The sequence below is a fragment of the Blastomyces dermatitidis genome (genome assembly GCF_000003525.1).
Source record: "Blastomyces dermatitidis ER-3 genomic scaffold supercont1.10, whole genome shotgun sequence".
Lineage (NCBI taxonomy): Eukaryota > Fungi > Ascomycota > Eurotiomycetes > Onygenales > Ajellomycetaceae > Blastomyces > Blastomyces dermatitidis.
In genome coordinates this window covers 1,884,960-1,904,973 of record NW_025544783.1, presented here as the reverse complement: position 1 = coordinate 1,904,973, position 20,014 = coordinate 1,884,960, and the positions used below count along the sequence as shown (strand labels likewise).

At 47.7% G+C, this 20,014-nt stretch overlaps 7 protein-coding genes across 7 annotated transcripts; 5 read left to right on the top strand and 2 right to left on the bottom strand.

The window, feature by feature from the left end:
- Positions 1 to 562: 562 nt before the first annotated feature.
- BDCG_08107 (carbamoyl-phosphate synthase arginine-specific large chain) lies at positions 563 to 4,633 on the top strand (the record flags this gene model as incomplete). Its single annotated transcript, XM_045423883.1, has 4 exons — positions 563 to 944; positions 1,213 to 2,894; positions 3,056 to 4,432; positions 4,526 to 4,633. 4 exons carry the CDS (start codon positions 563 to 565, stop codon positions 4,631 to 4,633), a joined length of 3,549 nt encoding a protein of 1,182 aa, XP_045272724.1.
- A 672-nt stretch (positions 4,634 to 5,305) lies between these two features.
- On the top strand, positions 5,306 to 7,682 carry BDCG_08106 (SET and MYND domain-containing protein). The gene is made up of 3 exons (XM_045423882.1): positions 5,306 to 5,774; positions 5,885 to 6,193; positions 6,268 to 7,682. The coding sequence occupies exons 1-3, from the start codon at positions 5,505 to 5,507 to the stop codon at positions 7,246 to 7,248; spliced, it is 1,560 nt and encodes a 519-aa protein (XP_045272723.1). The 5' UTR covers positions 5,306 to 5,504; the 3' UTR covers positions 7,249 to 7,682.
- Positions 7,054 to 9,196, bottom strand: BDCG_08105 (uncharacterized protein). The gene is made up of 2 exons (XM_045423881.1): positions 8,891 to 9,196; positions 7,054 to 8,826 (listed from the first exon to the last, which is right to left on the bottom strand). Exons 1-2 carry the CDS (start codon positions 8,894 to 8,896, stop codon positions 7,777 to 7,779), a joined length of 1,056 nt encoding a protein of 351 aa, XP_045272722.1. The 5' UTR covers positions 8,897 to 9,196; the 3' UTR covers positions 7,054 to 7,776.
- Positions 9,197 to 9,317: 121 nt separating this feature from the next.
- BDCG_08104 (50S ribosomal protein LP2) lies at positions 9,318 to 10,319 on the top strand. The gene is made up of 3 exons (XM_045423880.1): positions 9,318 to 9,498; positions 9,581 to 9,757; positions 9,857 to 10,319. The coding sequence occupies exons 2-3, from the start codon at positions 9,599 to 9,601 to the stop codon at positions 10,034 to 10,036; spliced, it is 339 nt and encodes a 112-aa protein (XP_045272721.1). The 5' UTR covers positions 9,318 to 9,498; positions 9,581 to 9,598; the 3' UTR covers positions 10,037 to 10,319.
- Positions 10,320 to 10,780: 461 nt separating this feature from the next.
- On the top strand, positions 10,781 to 11,798 carry BDCG_08103 (40S ribosomal protein S15; the record flags this gene model as incomplete). Its single annotated transcript, XM_045423879.1, has 5 exons — positions 10,781 to 10,798; positions 10,880 to 10,898; positions 11,162 to 11,219; positions 11,334 to 11,630; positions 11,729 to 11,798. The coding sequence occupies 5 exons, from the start codon at positions 10,781 to 10,783 to the stop codon at positions 11,796 to 11,798; spliced, it is 462 nt and encodes a 153-aa protein (XP_045272720.1).
- Positions 11,799 to 12,528: 730 nt separating this feature from the next.
- Positions 12,529 to 15,120, top strand: BDCG_08102 (YjeF). The gene is made up of 6 exons (XM_045423878.1): positions 12,529 to 12,815; positions 13,032 to 13,071; positions 13,352 to 13,398; positions 13,515 to 13,525; positions 13,601 to 13,633; positions 13,710 to 15,120. Exons 1-6 carry the CDS (start codon positions 12,704 to 12,706, stop codon positions 14,655 to 14,657), a joined length of 1,191 nt encoding a protein of 396 aa, XP_045272719.1. The 5' UTR covers positions 12,529 to 12,703; the 3' UTR covers positions 14,658 to 15,120.
- A 47-nt stretch (positions 15,121 to 15,167) lies between these two features.
- Positions 15,168 to 19,342, bottom strand: BDCG_08101 (uncharacterized protein; the record flags this gene model as incomplete). Its single annotated transcript, XM_045423877.1, has 6 exons — positions 15,168 to 15,647; positions 15,851 to 16,904; positions 16,969 to 17,844; positions 17,953 to 18,216; positions 18,354 to 19,117; positions 19,286 to 19,342. 6 exons carry the CDS (start codon positions 19,340 to 19,342, stop codon positions 15,546 to 15,548), a joined length of 3,117 nt encoding a protein of 1,038 aa, XP_045272718.1. The 3' UTR covers positions 15,168 to 15,545.
- Positions 19,343 to 20,014: the final 672 nt, after the last annotated feature.

The following is a 20,014-nucleotide window of genomic DNA, read 5'->3' as shown; positions in this document are numbered from 1 at the left end:
ATTTGAGGTGATTCTCCAATTCCGTGACTGACCTGAAACCTGCCTATGATATGTAGAAGATATATTTCAATGAAACCACGGGCGCGCAGACAGTCACGACATATTGTATCTTATGCCCGGAATGCGCTAGAAGATGACATAACAGGGATCAAATCTAAATTTTCCATTGAACTGCGATCAATTTGCAAGCTCATGCTCGTCTAACAATTTGATAGCTATTATTCAAACTTCGAGGCCCAGCTCCAGATGTTTCCCCAAGCTCTGTCTCCCCTCGGTGTTGGTGTTCCCCAGCAATGACTCACCGCGCTAAAGAGTCCGCCCCCCAACAAAGAAACGAACAAACCCGGCTGGTCAAAAAGAAAAAGAAAGAAAAAAAAAAAAAAAAAAGTTAAGTTTGGGAAAAATTCAGAACTGAAAACAACCGACTTTCTATTCTCAATTCCTCCTCACCAGCACTCTCTTAACGTCCAATCGACTCCGCGCTCCCTCCTCTACCCTTCTAAACCTTCCAACAAACCCTTCACACTCTCGTTTTCTCCCTGCGCTAGGCGCAGCGCCCCCAATGGCTCTCCCAGCCCGATGCGGGCAGCGCATGGTCTCCTCCTTGCTTCGACAGCGATGTCTTGCGTCTGAAATCTACCTGCCATCTCTCCGCGCATTTTCCACCGCCCATACCCTTCCTGCTTCAAAGAAGTCTCTATATTCCCGGCCGTCTCCGCTGCAACAATCACAACAGCTGCCGCCATGGCGAGGTTCCAAACGGCCGTTTTCGAGCTCTTTGGAAAAGTTGGCGGCGGTCACGGGCCAGGAAGCACCCAGCGCAAAGGCTTATATGGCTAGCGGAGCCATTCGAGGTGCCGGCCAGCTGGTTGATGTGAAAAAAGTCCTGGTGATTGGGAGTGGTGGGTTGAGTATTGGACAGGCGGGCGAATTTGATTATTCTGGTACGTAGTTGTTTTTGTGGTGTGATGTAGTGTGTGGTATGGGACAGATAGCCATTGTAAAACCATTGAAGGATCCATGGACAACATGGATAAGGTGTGCGCGAGGCAATTGTACCCTTTAGCCGGTTCCGATGAGGGATTTGGTGGCTATCCCCTCACTCAGCAAATTCATGGCCTCGAGAGCATTTTACAAATCTTGGACGGACATTGAGATTTCAATTGACTCAGATGGCTAACGATCTATGTTTTTATTGTTGTCTTTGAACAGGTTCTCAAGCACTCAAGGCCCTCAAGGAAGCCGGTGTAAAATCCGTACTGATTAATCCCAACATTGCCACCATTCAAACGGACCACAAACTCGCCGATGAGGTCTACTATCTCCCCGTTACACCAGAATACGTTACCCATGTGATTGAAAGAGAGCGTCCAGATGGAATATTTTTGACTTTCGGAGGTCAGACGGCTCTTAACTTGGGCGTCCAGATGAACCGCATGGGAATCTTTGATCGGTATGGAGTCAAAGTCCTTGGAACTAGTATCCGGACCCTGGAAGTTAGCGAGGACCGTGATCTTTTCTCTAAGGCATTGAACGAAATTAACATCCCAATTGCGGAATCTGTTGCTGTCAACAGCGTTGACGAGGCATTGGAAGCTGCTGAGAAGATCGGCTATCCCATTATCGTTCGATCAGCGTATGCGCTTGGTGGACTTGGGTCTGGTTTTGCGAATAATGCCGAGGAACTTAAGAACCTGTCATCCCGCTCGTTGACTCTGGCACCCCAGATTCTAGTTGAAAAATCCCTCAAGGGCTGGAAGGAGGTCGAGTACGAGGTGGTGCGTGATGCGGCTAACAATTGCATTACGGTTTGTAATATGGAGAATTTCGACCCCCTGGGAATCCATACTGGAGACAGTATCGTGGTTGCGCCCAGCCAAACGCTTTCTGATGAAGAGTACCACATGCTCCGGACAGCTGCCATTAAGATTGTTCGTCACCTGGGAGTTGTTGGAGAGTGCAATGTCCAGTACGCCCTTCAGCCTGATGGACTTGACTACAGAGTCATTGAAGTCAACGCCCGTCTATCCCGATCCTCAGCGCTTGCCTCTAAAGCCACTGGATACCCTCTCGCCTATACAGCGGCCAAAATTGGGCTTGGCCATACACTACCTGAGCTTCCCAATGCTGTGACGAAGACTACCACCGCCAATTTCGAACCTAGTTTGGACTACATCGTAACCAAGATTCCAAGATGGGATCTGAGCAAATTCCAACATGTGAAGCGCGACATTGGTAGCTCCATGAAGTCTGTCGGTGAAGTCATGGCAATTGGTCGTACTTTCGAGGAATCCTTCCAAAAGGCAATCCGCCAGGTTGATCCCAAATACGTCGGCTTCCAGGGCGACAAATTCGAAAACCTCGATGATGTCCTCAAAAGCCCTACCGATCGCCGATGGCTTGCAGTCGGACAGGCCATGCTTCACGAGAATTATTCCGTTGACAAAGTGAACGAACTGACCAAGATTGACAAGTGGTTCTTGTACAAGCTCCAAAATATTGTTGATCTACAGAACAACCTTAAGGAAATTGGCAGCCTGTTTGGAATCCAGAAGGACATGATGCTCAAGGCGAAGAAAATGGGTTTCTCTGATAAGCAAATTGCTCAGTGTGTCGGTTCCACCGAAGATGATGTTCGAGCAAGGAGAACGAGCTTCGGTATCAGACCTTGGGTTAAGAAGATTGATACCCTTGCGGCCGAGTTCCCTGCTGATACAAACTATCTCTACACCACCTACAATGCCACATCGCATGATGTTACTTTCGATGACTATGGAACCATAGTCTTGGGAAGTGGTGTTTACCGTATTGGAAGCTCCGTGGAATTCGATTGGTGTGCAGTTAACGCGACTCTTTCCTTGAGGAAAATGGGCAAGAAGACGGTCATGATCAATGTAAGTACAAGATCAATAGTCCTTCCGCTATTTTTCTATCCCCCGCGAGGTGCGCAAAAGCACCTCAACCCTTGAGCCAGTCCACCCTCCCCCTCGTCTGCGGCATAAGAAGACTGTTCAGAAGAATCCTATCAGGAATGCTAACAATTTTACTCATCAAGTTCAACCCTGAAACTTACTCCACCGATTTTGACACTGCCGATAAGCTGTACTTCGAAGAACTGAGCTACGAGCGTGTCATGGACATTTACGAACTTGAGAACGCTAGCGGAGTCGTCGTTTCGGTCGGCGGTCAATTGCCTCAGAATATTGCTCTACGACTCCAGGAAACCGGCGGAGCTAAGGTCCTTGGTACTGACCCTAAAGACATCGACAAGGCTGAGGATCGTCACAAGTTCTCTCAGATCCTCGACAGCATTGGCGTCGACCAGCCAGCATGGAAAGAGCTGAGCTCGGTTGCTGAAGCAGAAGCCTTCGCTGACTCCGTTGGCTACCCTGTCCTCGTCCGTCCTAGTTATGTCCTCTCCGGAGCCGCTATGAGCGTCATCCGCAGCCATGATGAGCTGAAAGACAAGCTCATCAGTGCCAGTGCCGTCTCTCCAGACCATCCTGTCGTCATCACCCAGTTCATCGAAGGTGCGCAAGAAATCGACGTTGACGCAGTCGCCTCTGCTGGCAAGCTTATTGTCCACGCCGTAAGTGAACACGTGGAAGCTGCCGGTGTTCACTCTGGCGATGCCACTCTGGTCCTCCCCCCCGCAAATCTCGAACCAGCCATCATAGCTCGCGTAAAAGAAATCGCAGAGAAAGTTGCAAAGGCCTGGAGCATTTCTGGCCCCTTCAACATGCAGATTATCAAAGCTGAGAATCCCGAGGGTGGCGAGCCACTCCTCAAGGTTATTGAATGCAACCTCCGTGCTTCGCGATCTTTCCCCTTCGTCAGCAAGGTCCTGGGCACCAACTTCATCGACGTCGCAACAAAGGCGCTTGTCGGCAGAGACGTCCCCGAACCCACAGACCTCATGGCTGTCAAGCGTGACTATCTCGCTACCAAAGTCCCCCAGTTCAGCTGGACCCGTCTAGCTGGTGCTGATCCATACCTCGGAGTTGAGATGGCTAGTACAGGTGAAATCGCCTGTTTCGGCAAAGATTTGGTCGAGGCCTACTGGACCTCATTACAATCGACAATGAACTTCCGCACGCCGGAACCAGGCGAGGGCCTCCTGTTGGGTGGTGACTTGGATATGACCGAACTGCCTAAGATCGTTGATTACTTGAGCCCTCTGGGATATAAGCTGTTCGCAGCCAACCAGGGGGTCAAGGCTCACCTAGAATCTACCACGAAGGGCGACGTTAAAATCGAAGTCATTGAGTTCCCCATAGAAGACAAGCGGGCGCTGCGAGAAGTGTTCGAGAAATACGATATCCGTGGCGTGTTCAACATCACTAGAAACCGTGGTAAGACTCAGCTTGATGCGGACTATATCATGCGACGAAATGCTGTCGATTTCGGAGTGCCACTTTTCATGGAGCCAAAGGTATGTCAATCAACAGTCGTTATTTAAGCTTCTTCCCCACATTTGGGATCTTTTTTGTATGAAACGGTTTCACTAACGGGCACCACAATATAGACTGCCCTCCTTTTCGCGCAATGTATGAGTGAAAAACTTCCACGAAAGGAAGGTATCCCATCTGAAGTCCGAAGCTGGTCCAACTTCGTCGGTGGCAAGCTCATGTAACCCACAATACTTTAGAATTTGTGCTCTTAAATTCCGTTTATTTCCGGAAACCAGAACTACTATCCTGATCTTTGGTCTTCTCCCTCTTAAAATATTTCCTTTCCCTCCACCCCCCATCTTGCTTTCCATGCATGCCATAGATAGGCCTGTGTTGACAGGTGTTTTAAGTGCTCGCTCTTCTTTCTCTGATTTCTTGTTTTGGCTGGAGTGTCGCGTTCTATTTTCATTCTGCCTATACACATTGAGTATCTGATTCTATGTTTCTCGATTCTTTTTATTTTTTTTTGTTATACTATCCCCCCAATTTTTCTCCAACTGTCCTATCCGACTATTCCATATGCACTAAGCAGCCAATGACCAAGCAACCCTGTTCACAAAACCTGAGATCAGCCTGTAAATTCTTTTATTCTTTTATTCTTTTTTGCTTTTCAAATTTTTTATATCTGTCTTACTAGCTTGTGAGATTCGCATAGACAAAAGTTCGATTGCGGATACCATCACCTTCATGTACGTTTGATTTGAATTTCCCTATTTCTCTTTCAAAGTAGTTCGCAATAAAATCTCACAGCCTGAGCGCGTGCTCGTTGCTCCAATCTTAATTATTGTATACGCATGGTTAAAATAAGCTTCTCAGTAGCGCCCCCACTAGCGCCAACTCCCCAACCGCCATCGCGAGACGCGATTAAGCGACCAACGAACCGAGTGAATCTGGCTACCAAAATTATAGGGAGATATCTACCTAAATAATTCCAGCGTTTTAATTGATGTATGGAAGAAACTACTAGGTGAAGAAAAGGGAGAAAGAGAGGGAGAACGAAATGAAAACCTGCATAACCAAGCTAGCACGTTGCAGTTCATCTAAATCGCCAACATGGCCAGCACCACCAGAAGAATTGTCTGTACAGACCCAAGAGCCGCGCCTAAACAAACTCCTGACAAGGGGCTAGGACTATTTGCAACGTCCCAGATACGGCCTAGGGATAATATCTTCGCGATTACCGCCAACTTCGCTACAGTCTTGGATACTGCGCGGCTGCATGATACGTGCTCGAATTGCTTCGCAACCATAGGCGACGAGGTGAATCCTGACTTCACATTGAAGGCGTGTACTGGCTGTAATGTTGTCAGGTACTGTGATAGGGTATGTTACGGTGAACCCTTTTATCTACACTTTCTCTTGTAAGGTCTAGTTCTTGTCCCTGTCAGTTTTGTTCGAGCGTTAATACCATTTGCGCCTATCATTCTTCTTAGAGATGCCAATCCGAAAGCTGGGCGGCATCGCACAAGAAAGAATGCAAGATATACAAAAATTGTCAACCAAGAATTCTACCTATGAACGTGAGGGCTGTTCTTAGGATAATATCTCCGCCGGATAATAAGGCTGCGAAGGAAATGTACGACAATCATTATGAGTCGTTCCGTACACTTGGACATCACTTTTCCAAGATGAAGCAGAGGGGTGGTGAACAGGCCTATAGGACTACTGTTACCGCCGAAGCATTGAAAGCAATTTCGAACACTGATATTGACTTGTCCACCCTTGCCGCCTACTTTGCAAAGGTAGGGTTACTATGCCTTTTTACCTGCTTTCATACAAGTTGGTAGAGGAGGGCTGACGAGGGAATACTTTATAGCTGGAAACCAATGCTTTTACCCTTACCAACCAATATTTTGACCGAATCGGATTGTGCTTTCTTCCGTTTGCGTCATACATCAATCATAGCTGCCAGCCAAATGCCTATATTGGATTCGACGGACCAGTGATGTATTTGAAGGCATTGCAGGACATTGCCCCCGACGAGCAGATATACATATCTTATATCGATAATACCGAGCCCTTTCAAACACGCCAAAGCGAACTCCAACTACAGTATTTCTTCGAGTGCAAGTGCCCCAAATGTCTAGAAGGAACTACAGCACGCGAGGACCAGTTTCTCACGTCGGAGGGTCCGTCTAGTTCCTCCCCGGAGAAAGAAGCACGCGAATTTCTCGCAAGGAGTAAGAAACCAGACGAAGGCGCGAGAGCCTCAATTCAAAGGATTGAAGCAGCATTTGCGTTGCTGAGCAGTACCAAATGCTGGCCGATAACCCGTCAACCATTCCCACAACTCCTCGATGAACTTATCGTAAATCTACTGGATGCCAATTGTTACAAATTCGCCTTCATCCCCACCGCTATCCGCTATCTCAATATCGATCCCGTCTTATATCCAAATCGTCTACATCCGATCCGCAAGCGGAATACATGGGCCCTCGCGAAGCTTCTGCGGTGCATCAATCAACCCCTAGATAGCGATGCAAGCCCTCCAACTCCTCAGCTTGACCAGCTTCAGCCCGACTTTGCATGGATTTGGTTCTCGTTGCTCCATGGGCTTGTGGAGACATATGACGATACGCTACGTCTCCAGCTTTTGCTGAACGCGGAGTTTCAGAGAATTCGCGACGACATGATGCGCCACGGGGCCGACTTCAAGACAGCTGATGGACGCCGACAAAACAAGATGGCGGTTAATAGTGCGATGCAAAACTTGAGACGAGTAGCGGACGATGAATTGTCAAGATTAAATAACGATGGGTGGAGCGGGGTTACATCGTTTTTGGGTGGTTTGGAATAATTACTCTTTTTTAAGGGCCAAAGATATCTATTTTCAATAACCTAGATCCCTCAGGAGTACTAGTCTGATGTAGATATTGAATTCAACTAGCTAATGGGATGAAGAAGGACAAGGATTAAAACTCGCTTCGCTATGCAAAAATAAATTGGCTCAGTACCAAACAAGATGCGATGAGAGGAAAACTCCAGAAAATGTGAGTGGAAAACGATTAAAAGGGGTAATGTGATATAAAGTAAAATAGGAAGAAAAGGGAAGAAGAGGGAAGAAAAGGGAAGAAAAGGAAGTGCGAGGTGATCACGACAGAAGCGACTCTAAAGACCCCCGCCTAGGCGATTTAATTATCCTCTCCTCCAATAACTGCGAGGTCTGGACACCAACAAGTATAGAGCGAACCATTCGCATCCATCCAAATCCAGAAATCCGTTTGAGCCTGACGACTTAAAGATTAGAAAACATACAAAAACATATAAAGAGAGGGCTTGAGCACGCAGTTCTCTCGATTTTTCGGATGGCTGTATATTAATTACATTAGCGCCGAGACTTCTGGGCAAGAGCATCAAGCTTCTTCTTCCGTTCCATTTTCTCTCTCTTGGCCGCCAGTTCAGCCAGGCGCTCTTGTTCGTCTTCAAGTTTGGCTGCTCTGAAGGCACGTTGCTCTTCCTCCTCAACGTCCATCAAGCCAGCTTCCATGTCCGTTGATTCGCCCGAATAATAGCCTGCTTCATCGTAATCATCGTAAAAGTCGCCTTCATCTTCTTCGTCCGTACCTAAGTATTCATCGCGTACAGGCGCACGAGAGCCCTTCTTCGTGCCGCGACCATGGCTAGAAGCACGACGGCTGGGGAGGCCTGAGGTGCCTTTATACTCCAGAACTGGAGGGGCAGAAGGCGGGCGCGCAGTTCCTTTATATTCCGATTCTCCGCGGCTTTTCAACAAAGCAGCCCTTGCCGCGCTTGTTTTGGCTGCCTGCTGTCCACTAGCGCTGGGCGACTTGGCTTGTGTAGCTGTTCCATTCTTCTTATTTTTCTCCACTTCAAGTCCCTTTGGCTTCGCTTCCATTGCTTTTCGTTTGAGCTGAAGTTGCTTTTCTTTGGCTATTGAGTGATGTTTAATCATTCCAAGCTGCGTAGGGGCTTTCTCTTGCAGGGCCTTGGCCCGAAGCATCATCTCTGCATAAGAACCTTTAGGAGGGGGCTTGGCTGGGGAAACGGCGGGTTGTGGGCCATTTTTTGGGGTGCTTGTGGATGGCTGCTTTGTAGTCAACCTGGGGGCCGCCGATTTTTGGACAGAGCGCGGTTTAGTAACCAAGGACGGGGCTGGAGTCGACTTTTGGGGGGTTGATCTCAGGGGAGACGAAGACCTGGAAACTTTATGAGGATTTCCTACCGGCCGAACATCATCCTCAGCTCTCCGCTTTTGTCCCGAGGTTGTGCGCGAGTTGGCTTGCGCCGTCGAGGATGGAGTAGAGCTGGGTTTGGAAACCGAAGATGCAGGGCGTGACACAGGATTCCGGGCTGCAGGAGTGACGGTGGGGGTTATGTCGCCTGTCTCAATCGACGAGAGGACCGAGTTAAGGAACTGGAACGAGCTACGTTAGTCACGGTTGTCTTGAAAAAAGAAGCATATGAAAAGTGATACTAACGCTCATGGTGAGTAGGTTTGGGGTGGAATTTTAATGGGAAACCGGCTTGTGGGAGAGACGCTCATCGATAACTAGTGAAAATAGAGAGGTTCATGACGGGAGTATCTTCAGCCAAAACATGTCGACTGACTTAGATGCAATCCGCTGGCAAGATGGTGTGCTACAAAGCCCTATTCAAGAGACTAAAACGAGTGATATTATGCCGGCAACAAGAAATAGCATTCACAGAGGATATTAGGCAGCTGTATTGACCGCCAGACATGGATCGAAGCGCCCAGAAGGACAAAGACGAGGGTTGAGGTTGGCAACTTTTATATCGGGAAAGCAGCATTGGACGCGGGTGGCTCTTACGGTCACGTGCGGAGTATTAGTCATCTTCTGGGTTGGTTGGGTATGCTTATCGCCACGCATTGCTAGCTTTAGTGCCAGGCATTCGTTGCTTACTAAACGCACGCTCGCTTGCTACGAAAACAATTTTACGTTTCACCATCCAATCTTCCTTGTGCTGCAACCAACCACCGTTTTCAATCCCCATCGAACTCGACGTCTCAGTCTCCGCCCAACTCGCGGTTAAATCGATTGATTCTCCTGTTCGGAAACTCTCAAATGTACGTATTATGCCTAGAAGTTATCTTGCCCTTTGCTGTTGACCACACCCGTATACTAATCTTGGTATTTCCTCGCTCTTAGAAAACAACACATACAAAAATGAAGCACCTCGCAGCTTACCTCCTCCTCGGCCTAGGTGGAAACACCTCCCCCTCTGCTGAGGACATAAAGTCCGTTCTCAGCGCTGTCGGTATCGATGCTGACGATGAGCGCCTCGAGAAGCTCCTCTCTGAGCTCAAAGGAAAGGATCTTTCCGAGGTCAGTGCATATCACCCCTAGCACGGAATTCCGAGGTCGTTAACTTAATATGAGTGTGGGATGGGATTACTGACATCAATTTCTTCCTTCTTTTTCTAGCTGATCGCTGAGGGAACCGCCAAGCTCGCCTCCGTCCCATCTGGTGGTGCTGCTGGTGGCGCCCCTGCTGCCGGTGGCGCCGCTGCCGCTGGCGGTGAGGCTGCTGCTGAGAAGGCGGAGGAGAAGGAGGAGGAGAAGGAGGAGTCCGATGAGGATATGGGCTTCGGTCTCTTCGACTAAATCAAGTGATACTTTTCATCTCTCGCTTCGCGAGGATATGGTCAACAACTGGGACTGCGATGCGATACTCTACGTGCCGCTTTGGAACAGAAAAATGTATCAGTCTGGCGATCATAGTTGTAAATGCATTGCAGCCGGGATGGTGGCATTTGTCAAGATTATGTTGACTAGCTTTTTGATGACATCCATGATGGAAAGATTCATGTATTTCTAAAATCACAAACATGCCTAACGTCATCTATCTACTTGCCTACGAATCGAAGATGGCCGTTGTTCTGAACTGTTCAGGTTCCAGTAGTAGTATGCGCCTCCTCGCTCACTACAGCCCTAAAGCGACGTGTAGTACCCCCAGTAGTATCTGCCGTAGATTAAAATGCCCATAAAGCTCTTCCCGCAGTATTAAGCCCTACCGTTCAATCTCTATCTCAGGACCGTCTATTATTGTACTCTGAACGAGCCGTGGAAGTCACGAATGACCGACCCCTTTCGACTTTCGAACAATCCCAAAAGGCTGGAAGCTCTAGGTTCACGCTAGTCCCAATCAAGAGAACAGTTAGGGCACAAAACCTTAGCGCCGTCGCTTAGCCGAGCCTCACCCTCCACGCTTTCAAACTCCTCCGCTGGTCCACCGAACGACGAGGAACGACGACCCAACCGCCTTCAAGCCCCCTTCAGCGCGACAACAACTACCCATCGCTTTTCGAACGGCACTCGGAAAGCGTCTTAAAAGGGACATTTGCAATCATGGCTGACGTTGAATACGTGAGTGCTACTCTTTCTCGTTCTGTGTTTCTGTGTTATCCAGGAGAACTATTGAATACTGATTACTATGTGGCATTTTAGAACGCCGATGAGGCTGCTGGTACGTTGCTAATATCTATATCTCCCTGTTGTGTGTGGTTTTCTTCGTCGTCGTTCTGTGTGACAAGGGGTTAATGTGGAAGGAAATATTACGGTTGATGAAAAAATGAGTGGTTAAAATGACGAGGGTACGGGAGGAGTTAATAGGCTGGCCAGAGCAAGGGACAAACGACGTACCGAAAAATTTGAATTGGATCGAAGGGCTAGAAAGGAAATATGCAGTATGGATCAAATTTGGCTAACAGACCGTTCCTATCGAAACAGAGCTCAAGAGAAAGAGAGCCTTCCGCAAGTTTTCTTACCGGGGAATCGACCTCGACCAGTACGTTTGTTCTGCCGTCCTTGACACACACAGCCTATACATATCAAAGGAGAAGCGATTCCAAAAACTTTGAAACCTAGCCATTCTAATTGAAACATCGTTCTGAAATTACAGACTCCTTGACCTCTCCTCCGAGCAGCTGCGCGATGTCGTCCACGCTCGTGCCCGCCGCCGGTTCAATCGCGGCCTGAAGCGCAAGCCCATGGGCCTGATCAAGAAGCTCCGCAAGGCCAAGCAAGAGGCCAAGCCCAACGAGAAGCCTGACCTTGTCAAGACTCACCTCCGGGACATGATTGTGGTCCCAGAAATGATTGGTAGCATCGTCGGTATCTACTCCGGAAAGGAATTCAACCAAGTTGAAATCAAACCCGAGATGGTTGGCCACTATCTTGGTGAATTCTCGATCTCATAGTATGTGCTCTTTCACTTTTTACCGCTTCTGTGATATAATCGCTTTTGTCGTTCTATTTTGCCTTGGTTAATTCCGCAATACTAACCGTTTCCTTTAGCAAACCCGTCAAGCACGGTAGACCCGGTATCGGTGCTACCCACTCGTCGCGTTTCATTCCCCTTAAATAAACTCAAAAACAATCAAACTTGTTTCCTTTTGTTGCTACTCGGGTCGGGGTTTCCATTGTCTTCATTTTTTTTTTTGGCAATCTTCATATTTGTGGGCTATGGAGAGGGTCGTGAAATTTATATCTATTCAAAGAGACGCATCAAAAATCCCACTCTTTGCCCCCTTTTTTTCTTTTTTTCTAGCTAGACGTTTTATATGATGATAGCTAAAAAAAAGATAATGTCATGTCCTTATCTGAACGGTTTCTAGCTTGTTTCACTAGCCTTCGAAGCATTTCCTTTTGAGTATTTTTCGAGGGAACGGGGTCCATACTGTATGGAAAATTTGGGACAATATTTCATCGCTTGGATGAGATGAGATGCGATGCACTAATCTCTGACGCGTCTCTAGAGGAACTCTGCGAAATAGATGCCTTTTTAGACAAGGATTGCATAGCAATAAATGCGGCGCACCAACTCCCCTTCTCCCGCTCTTTCGACCCCTACTGGACCGACCATTTAAGCTGCGCCGTAACGTGGAACATCGTCGCTTTCGGACAAAAGGCAGTTACACACTCCCATAGGCTAGATGAACTACAAAAAATTCTGTGTTAATACAGGCTGTATGTAGTTGGTGAGTTGATATGTAACAATATCTAGCTCCGCCATGAGCGTCGATGCTTGACGTCAACGGTTAGCTATTATTCCGTCATAACTCACGTGGTTATAACGACGGATCAAAACAAGACATCCCGTTCCCTGAACTATACAGTTGCGAACCCATCTCTAAATTTCAATCAATTGCTCGCTTTAACGCATATAGTAAATGTATTACTATATGGGAAGATAAATACACACGCGCGCAAGCCCAGCTATTTAAAAAGCGACGGTGTAAAAGACAGCTTTAATCACTTACATCAAATCCAATGTGGAAGCCAGACGACCGCTACCCAACCCAAATGATGTCCGGCCACTCGAAGAAACTGCTCGCTAATGTGCGAAGGATTATCCCGCCCATGCTGGAGAAGTTTCATAAAGGTGAGTTCTGCTGATGAGGGTGGAAGGTTTCTTTGTCCTTCTCTCCACTCGCATGTGCGCTGCGAGTAGGCTAGCTGTATAGAGTGGATGTGGGATCAGTTAGCTAGTAGCTCGCCGAACGGATAGTACCGCACCCCCATTTTGTATCCTATCTCAGGTCATGGAGCGATGGATCTTATAATTTGCGAAATGGGGTAACTAATACCGCAATAACAGGACAGCTGGGACGTGTTGCAGTTATTGGAGGAAGTCCAGAGTGTGTACCCCGTCTACTACACTGCGTTTTTTCGTTCCGCTTCCCAACATATCCAGATATCTTCCAATATGAGATTGGAAGCAATTATCACCTTTCCATGCGTTTAGAGGCGTCTGTGCTTCATTGGTTATCATGGATTGTGCGCCAGAGGCTTTTGCCCTCTACCCCTTTGTCGTTCCCCGCTCTTCTATTTGATAGCGGCTGTTTTCTCCAAGAGAAAATTATCCTATTTGCTATTGAGAACAGAGCAGAGGCACTGATGCCATGTCGAACACTGCAGTTATACAGGTGCCCCGTATTTTTCTGCAATGGCTTCTGCAAGACTTGGTAGGCTTCCCTTTCTTTCCTGCTACATATACATTACACATACCCCTATTCAATTTCAGGACTTTCGAGTTGGATCTATGGGATCAACTAACTCCAATCTCGCTAACTCCATCTAGGCTGCGACATGGTAAGTCAAATAAATCGCTACATGAATACATCTCTTACCACAATTTGCATCCTCAACCTAACATAAATAATGTAGAGCCATGTTATCTGTGAACCATCCGCGGCAATCGTACGTATCCTCACTTCCTCCCCTATCGCAATCAGTTTATCCCCTATATAAATAACCCCTCCCTAACAATATCTAGGTAATAAAATCCTACTCCCCAAATCTCATGGTCCACCCAATCCTCCAATCCTCCAGCACCCTCTCCTCATTCGCCAACAGCCCCCTTTCCCCCCCACACGCCCGTGCGCTCGCAGAGCCCATCCTCTCCTTCCTATCCCGCCTACACGTCCTCGTCATCGGCCCCGGCCTCGGCCGAGACCCAACCACGCAAGAAATAGTCATCGAGATCATCAAAGAAGCACGCGCGAGGGGAATCCCCATAGTCCTAGACGCGGACGCCCTGCTTCTCGTCCAGAACCACCCGGATCTCGTCCACGGCTACGCAGAGTGCATTCTGACGCCTAACGTTGTGGAGTTCGCGCGGCTGGCGAAAGCGCTGGGTGTGGATGCGGCATCATCATCATCATCACCACCATCATCCGTATCGGACAATGATGCGGGCAAGTCGGCGGCTTGCAAGCGGCTGTCGATTGCGCTGGGTGGCGTGACGATTATACAGAAGGGGCCCCATGATGTGATTTCCAATGGGATTGCCAATGTCATCTGTGACGTGCGGGGTGGGTTGAAGAGGAGTGGCGGGCAGGGGGATACGTTGACGGGATCGTTGGGGACGTTACTTGCGTGGCGCAAGGCGTATCACGAGGGGCTGTGGGAGACTGGGGAATCTGAGGCGGAGGCTGGGAGGGAGGAGCTATCTGAGCGCGATGTTGAGCAGGAACTTTCGCTTGGTGGTGAGGAGAGTGGCGGTGGTGGAGGCCGGGAGGAAGGTGGTAATCGGCAACAGAAGAAATTATCTAGGCCTGCAACACTTTTGTTAGTTGCGTGGGCGGGTAGTGCGATAACGAGGGAATGCTCGAGGAGGGCGTTTGTAGCGAAGGGGAGAAGCATGCAGGCGAGTGATTTGACGGACGAAGTGCATGGGAGCTTTTTGGATTTGATTGGGGAGCCTGGGGAGGCGAAGCTGTGAGTGGTTCATTGCAAGTACGCATTCATTTTCGGGTTGTAACGATGTAGATCATTGTTTTATAGCTCTGCAGGACCGGGATGGATGAGATTCATGTGAAAACGAGTGTTTTATGATGTGAATTTCCCTACATACTGAAAATTGAAAATGGCAGAGATTGCTAAACAGGGAGAAGTATGACGGGTAATGAAGCGGTGTCCATCAACCGCAAAACATTCTCTAAACTACCCCAAAGAGTTACAAAAGGAATGAAAGGAAACATCAAAGGAAAATAAACAGGAGAAATTATATCCAATCTAGTATTATAACTCGGGCCATGAATCTCTGAGAAAACCTGGCGTATCCCAACACTGCAGCACTTGAAAATGGGAGAAAGACAGGGGGGGAAAATCAAAGGGGCTAAAAAAGTACGCATGGAAACGAAAACTACCGCAGCAAGATATAAATAACCCTGGCTACCATATCCATCATGCAAAACACATATACCTAATAAGAAAAAAAAAAAAAAAAAAACCAAGACTTAGATCGTAATAACGGCAGAAGGTCATATTCCCGCGAGCCAAAGATCAAATGTGCTCAATTACCCACCCCATCCCATTCTTCCGAATCCCAGATAAACGAACAAAATTTTTCCCAATTTGACAAAGTCATAACCGCACTGTTTGTATTCCTGTTAGAAGCGAAGAAATCCAAAAGGGCGGAGAGCTTCCTAAGCTCGAAGATAGAACCAAACACAAACGACAAAATTCGTTTAATATATCCTCTAACCTTGGTATCCCAGCGAAAAGGTATATATAGAGCCATATATATAAAGTGTAGCATGGGCGCCGCGACCGTCGAGGAGCTTACCAATGCACGTTGATATACAATAGTATTTGGTGGTATATATATTTAGACTGTAAACTTGCAATTGGCGCAAGGAGAATGGTCGCATTGGATACACCTTACTGCGACTTCGTACATGTATTCACTTGTCCCGGAGGGACACTTGCACTGCAGTCGCGCACATCTTGTCAGCTGGTATGATAAAGTGGGGTGAGAGGGGATATATATATTTGAGCTAGATTATTCATCCTCGCATTTTTCCCTTCTCACTCTTTTACAATATTTTAGGTGAATGAGAAGGAAAGAAGGGTGAAGAAGGGAGAGGAGAAAGGCGAAAGCCACTCAATAGAACAACGACACGTTAGACTTACACAAGAAATAATCGCGCATGGCGGAACTGTATTGTTGATAGGGATGAGACCGTTTACATCAACATAATCATAGTTCTGCCCAAATGGGTTGACAGCCGTGGAATAGCCGTTTCCCCTTCCGCCAAACGCTGCTGCTTGCTGCGAGAGTATCCGCTGCTGTCCATCGGGCATCGTCGACGCTGAGTTGAAAGATGAAGAGCGATGAGACACAGCATTGTCACCCGGGCGCGAATCTGCCATGGTAGAGGCGTGTTTACGCTTGGTAGCCGGTGCGAGAGAGACTTGAAGTGCTGCCCCTGGTCGACCACGAGACCCCGGAGCTGGCGAGCGGCGAGTGTGTCTACGAATGGGAATCGTGAGAGGTGATAGAATAGACTCGGTGGCACTGGCGGTCGGAACGGTAGATTCCATGTCTCTTGTCGGCTCTGCTTCTCCGCCGTCGCTGCTTTTGGGCTTCTCGCCTACATCCTCAACTATCTCAAATCCATTAGACGTTTCCAACATGGCTCCTGTCATATCTTCTTTCTCTATACAATGCCCTGTAAGGGTCCCCTCTAGGTGAACCCAAACATCAATGCTTTGTTTCTGCTTATAATGTTCGTTGTCAATGTGATCAAACCGTTCGTCCCAAGCATCCTGCCCTTCTTTTCGCAGCCGAATGAGCTCGCGGCAGAATCCACACCAGAATTGGAATTGTCCATTTCGTCCAATCTCATTTCGTTTCACGGTTTGCTTTGCGGCCTTCCCGTCGAGGGAGTGTTCGGATTGGAGGTGCTGATGGAATCTGTCTTTGCGGTCAAAGACTCGTGCACAATCGATTTGAGAACGAACTAGGAAAGCCGGAGGGAAATCCTTATGGTCCGGCCCTTCCATAAGTGTCTCATCGCGGATCGTTACATGATCTTTTGGGGAAGGGTTTACTGGACAACGCCAGCGCTGGAGCTGGAAATGCTGAGTGTTTTCATGACGTTTCCAGTCGTTTTTACTTCCAAAACTTTTAGGGCATCCAAGCTGGGTGCACCCATACGGTCGAGAGTGACGCTTCTCGTGCTTTCTAAACTTATCCGTTAGCAATTGAGGTACCCCACTTAGATAAAGAGGAGAAAAGGAGGATACACTTCATCTCAGACATCCGTCCAGTCTCTCGCGTACAACCATCATAGCTACATGTGAAAACCTTTTTCTCGCGACGTCGCTGAGGGCCGTCCTTACTGGTGAGGTTAGTGGTTCTAGGTGGCGCTATGTCTGTATCCACTTGAGATGCTTCTAAATAATTCAGACCGGCCTTGAACATATCGCGTAGGGCCTTGTCCCTAGATTGCTTTGACCCATTCTTAATTACCTCAAGATATGACTCCATGCCGGAGCCACTAGGTAGTTGAGAAGGATAATCAGTGGCACCAGCATCTGGCGGCTCACATAAACCAGCACCGTTTCCATCTCGCAGTTGCTCTGGCCGTAAGTTGGGTACATATTTTCCCATGGCTTCGAACAGACCTAGAATAGCCTCTGTGAATGAAGCAAAATAAGGTCCCTGTTTCGTTTCAGGAAGGAATTGTGAGGATGGGTTATCTCCACCGTTGTGTTCGGAAGGTTGAGCAGCATCCTGTGGGAGTTCGATATCATCCCAGGCATTGAACGAGCTCAGCTGACACCTCTGATCCTCATGTGAAGAGCCGGATAAATCTTCCGTCCCAGCTTCGACAGACATCGAGTTGATAGTGCAGTTCAAGGTGTTACTGCTAACATGGTCCCACTCGTCCAATTGAATACCTTGTGGATAGTGGGAATTGTTGCTAGATGTCCCCTCATCTATGATGGTTGCCCCGTAGGGGTGAGATTGCCGATTGCTTAATTGAGTCGTTTCTTGGAGCGGGTTGAGCCTATAGCTATTTGGATCTATAAGCTCCTGTTGAGCTGAACCAGTGGGCAAGCTATGTCCCCCTGAACCGTTTAGGCCTGACTGCTTCACAGAGTCAAACCAAATATTAGAGCTATTTTTAGTCAGTATACTGATATGACATACTCAAAAGAAGAGAGAAAAGTCGAAACAACGCAGAAGAAGACAAGTAAGAATAATAAATAAATAAAACTGGTCTTACCGCCGTAAAAGCTCGTCGGTATTCTCGTCCCTGTGGACGCGCCTAAGATGTTGTTGAAAATTATCTTTCCGAGGCCAGATCTTATCTTTTGTCGCGCAGTTTGTCCCGAAGCACTTGAACTCGCTTGTATTTCCATGCGTTGGCTTGATCCCATGGCGACTTTTCTGATGTCTCTCCAGGTCATTGATTGTCCCGTAGCCCTCTTTTCGAGGGCAGCTGGGTTCTGTGCAGTGGAAACGTTTTTGATGACGTATCACGTGCTTCCTATGCGGCTTCACATTAGCTAGGCCATCCTCCATTGAATTTTAGACATTCAAGATGGAGAAGGGAAAAGAAATAAAATAAAAGAAAATACAAAGAAAAGAAAAGAAAAAGAAAAGAAAAAAAAAAGATCAACTCACTTTTTATCTGATTGAGACTTTCCAACCCATTCACATTCAGCTTCATCGCATGCAAACGGCGGATCGTTTACTTGTGATCTTACCTCCATACTAGTCTGCCAGCAAGCTTGCTGTTGCTGTTGTTGTTGTTGCTGTTGCTGCTGCTGCTGCTGCTGCTGCTGCTGTTGCTGTTGCTTTTGCTGTTGCTGTTGCTGTTGCTGCTCACCAACGAAGGCATATTGATTTTGCAGGGGAGGGTAACCCTGTGGTGTATTCCAAAAGGGATCTATCGTCGGCGGATACACGGCCTGGTCAACTGAGAAGGGGCTTACAATGGACGTCGCCGTCACGCTTGTGGCGTAACCAGAGTCCGAAACGGAATGAACGTTGACATGACTACCTAACCCAGTCGGCGTTTGTCCAAAGTTGTTGCCCGACATGCCAACGTCAGGACCTCTAATCCTCTGTTTCTTATTCTCCTGCCTTGGGGTTGGGTTATCTTGGATAGGTCGTACCGGATCCCACAACAGCAGTTTGTTGGTGTTGAGATGCGCGGTGGGATCTTGTTCGAACGAATTACGGTTGAATATGTTCCCTGCAAACATCAACGGCGGTGAGCCTGAATGTATTTCGTAAGGAGTCAACGCTGGTGCAGGTCCCGAATTGTCGTATGAAGGCGTGATCATATGTTGGAAAGTATTTATGTCCATTCCCCCCTGATAGAAATATCCGTTATGCCAGGCTGAATTGCCATGAACGGTACTCGGCGTCTCCTCGTCCGGTACCTAGTGAGGGTGGGGATAAGGTGTTAGTTAGTGCGACTACATGGATGATGCTACCTCTTATACCCCGAAGCGAGGAGGTATATCGCTAATATACAGCTTTCTGAGGGTTACAAGAGACATAACCACATCGCATTAAACATTATTAAAGGAAAGATGAGCCATCCTTACAGTGGTAAGGAGCATTGGTTGCCCATTCCCGTGAGGTATATGATGGTTTGGGGTCATGGCGAATAACCCCACCTTAAACGGTAGACACCAAATGTTCTAGATCAGAGTATAAAATGAACGAGTATAGTAAAGAAATATGAGAGGGGTACTCTTTTAACGTTTCGCATTTGAATGCAAGTAGAGGATTTAGGAGAAGGTTGTAGCTAAAATGAGACTATAGAGCTCAAATTATGGTCTAGGGAAGTAATGGTAATTATATCAGGTATAAAACCAGGGTGAGTAGCCAAAAAAAAAAAGGGTAACGAGAAGAGGGAAAATCGAGAGAACTAAGCTTATAAAAGTCAGTAGGAGTAAAGGTAGACGAACGCAAATAGAATTGGAGAAAGCTCGAGACAAGGAATATGACAACGGATTAGTTACGGGACAACTCCGGTAGTAGCATGTAAATCAAAGACGAGTCGGAATACTGATCCGAGTACGCATTGATGGAACTCCCGAAGGGAGGAAACAAAAAAAGGGAGAGGACGCCGGTAGAACTTCCAACAAATGAAGTGCTAGCACTAGGCGTGGCTTGTGCAAAAGTCAAAAGCTTCTCAGGTTTTCGAGGCCCTCCCCGTCGGCCTATTTGGCATTCCGGGTTTGGGAGTTTTTTTTTTCTTGCAGTTCCCGTCGTCAGCAGCTCGACGTAGCGGTGAAAGAGCGGCCGCACTGGAGCAAAAAAGAGAGAAC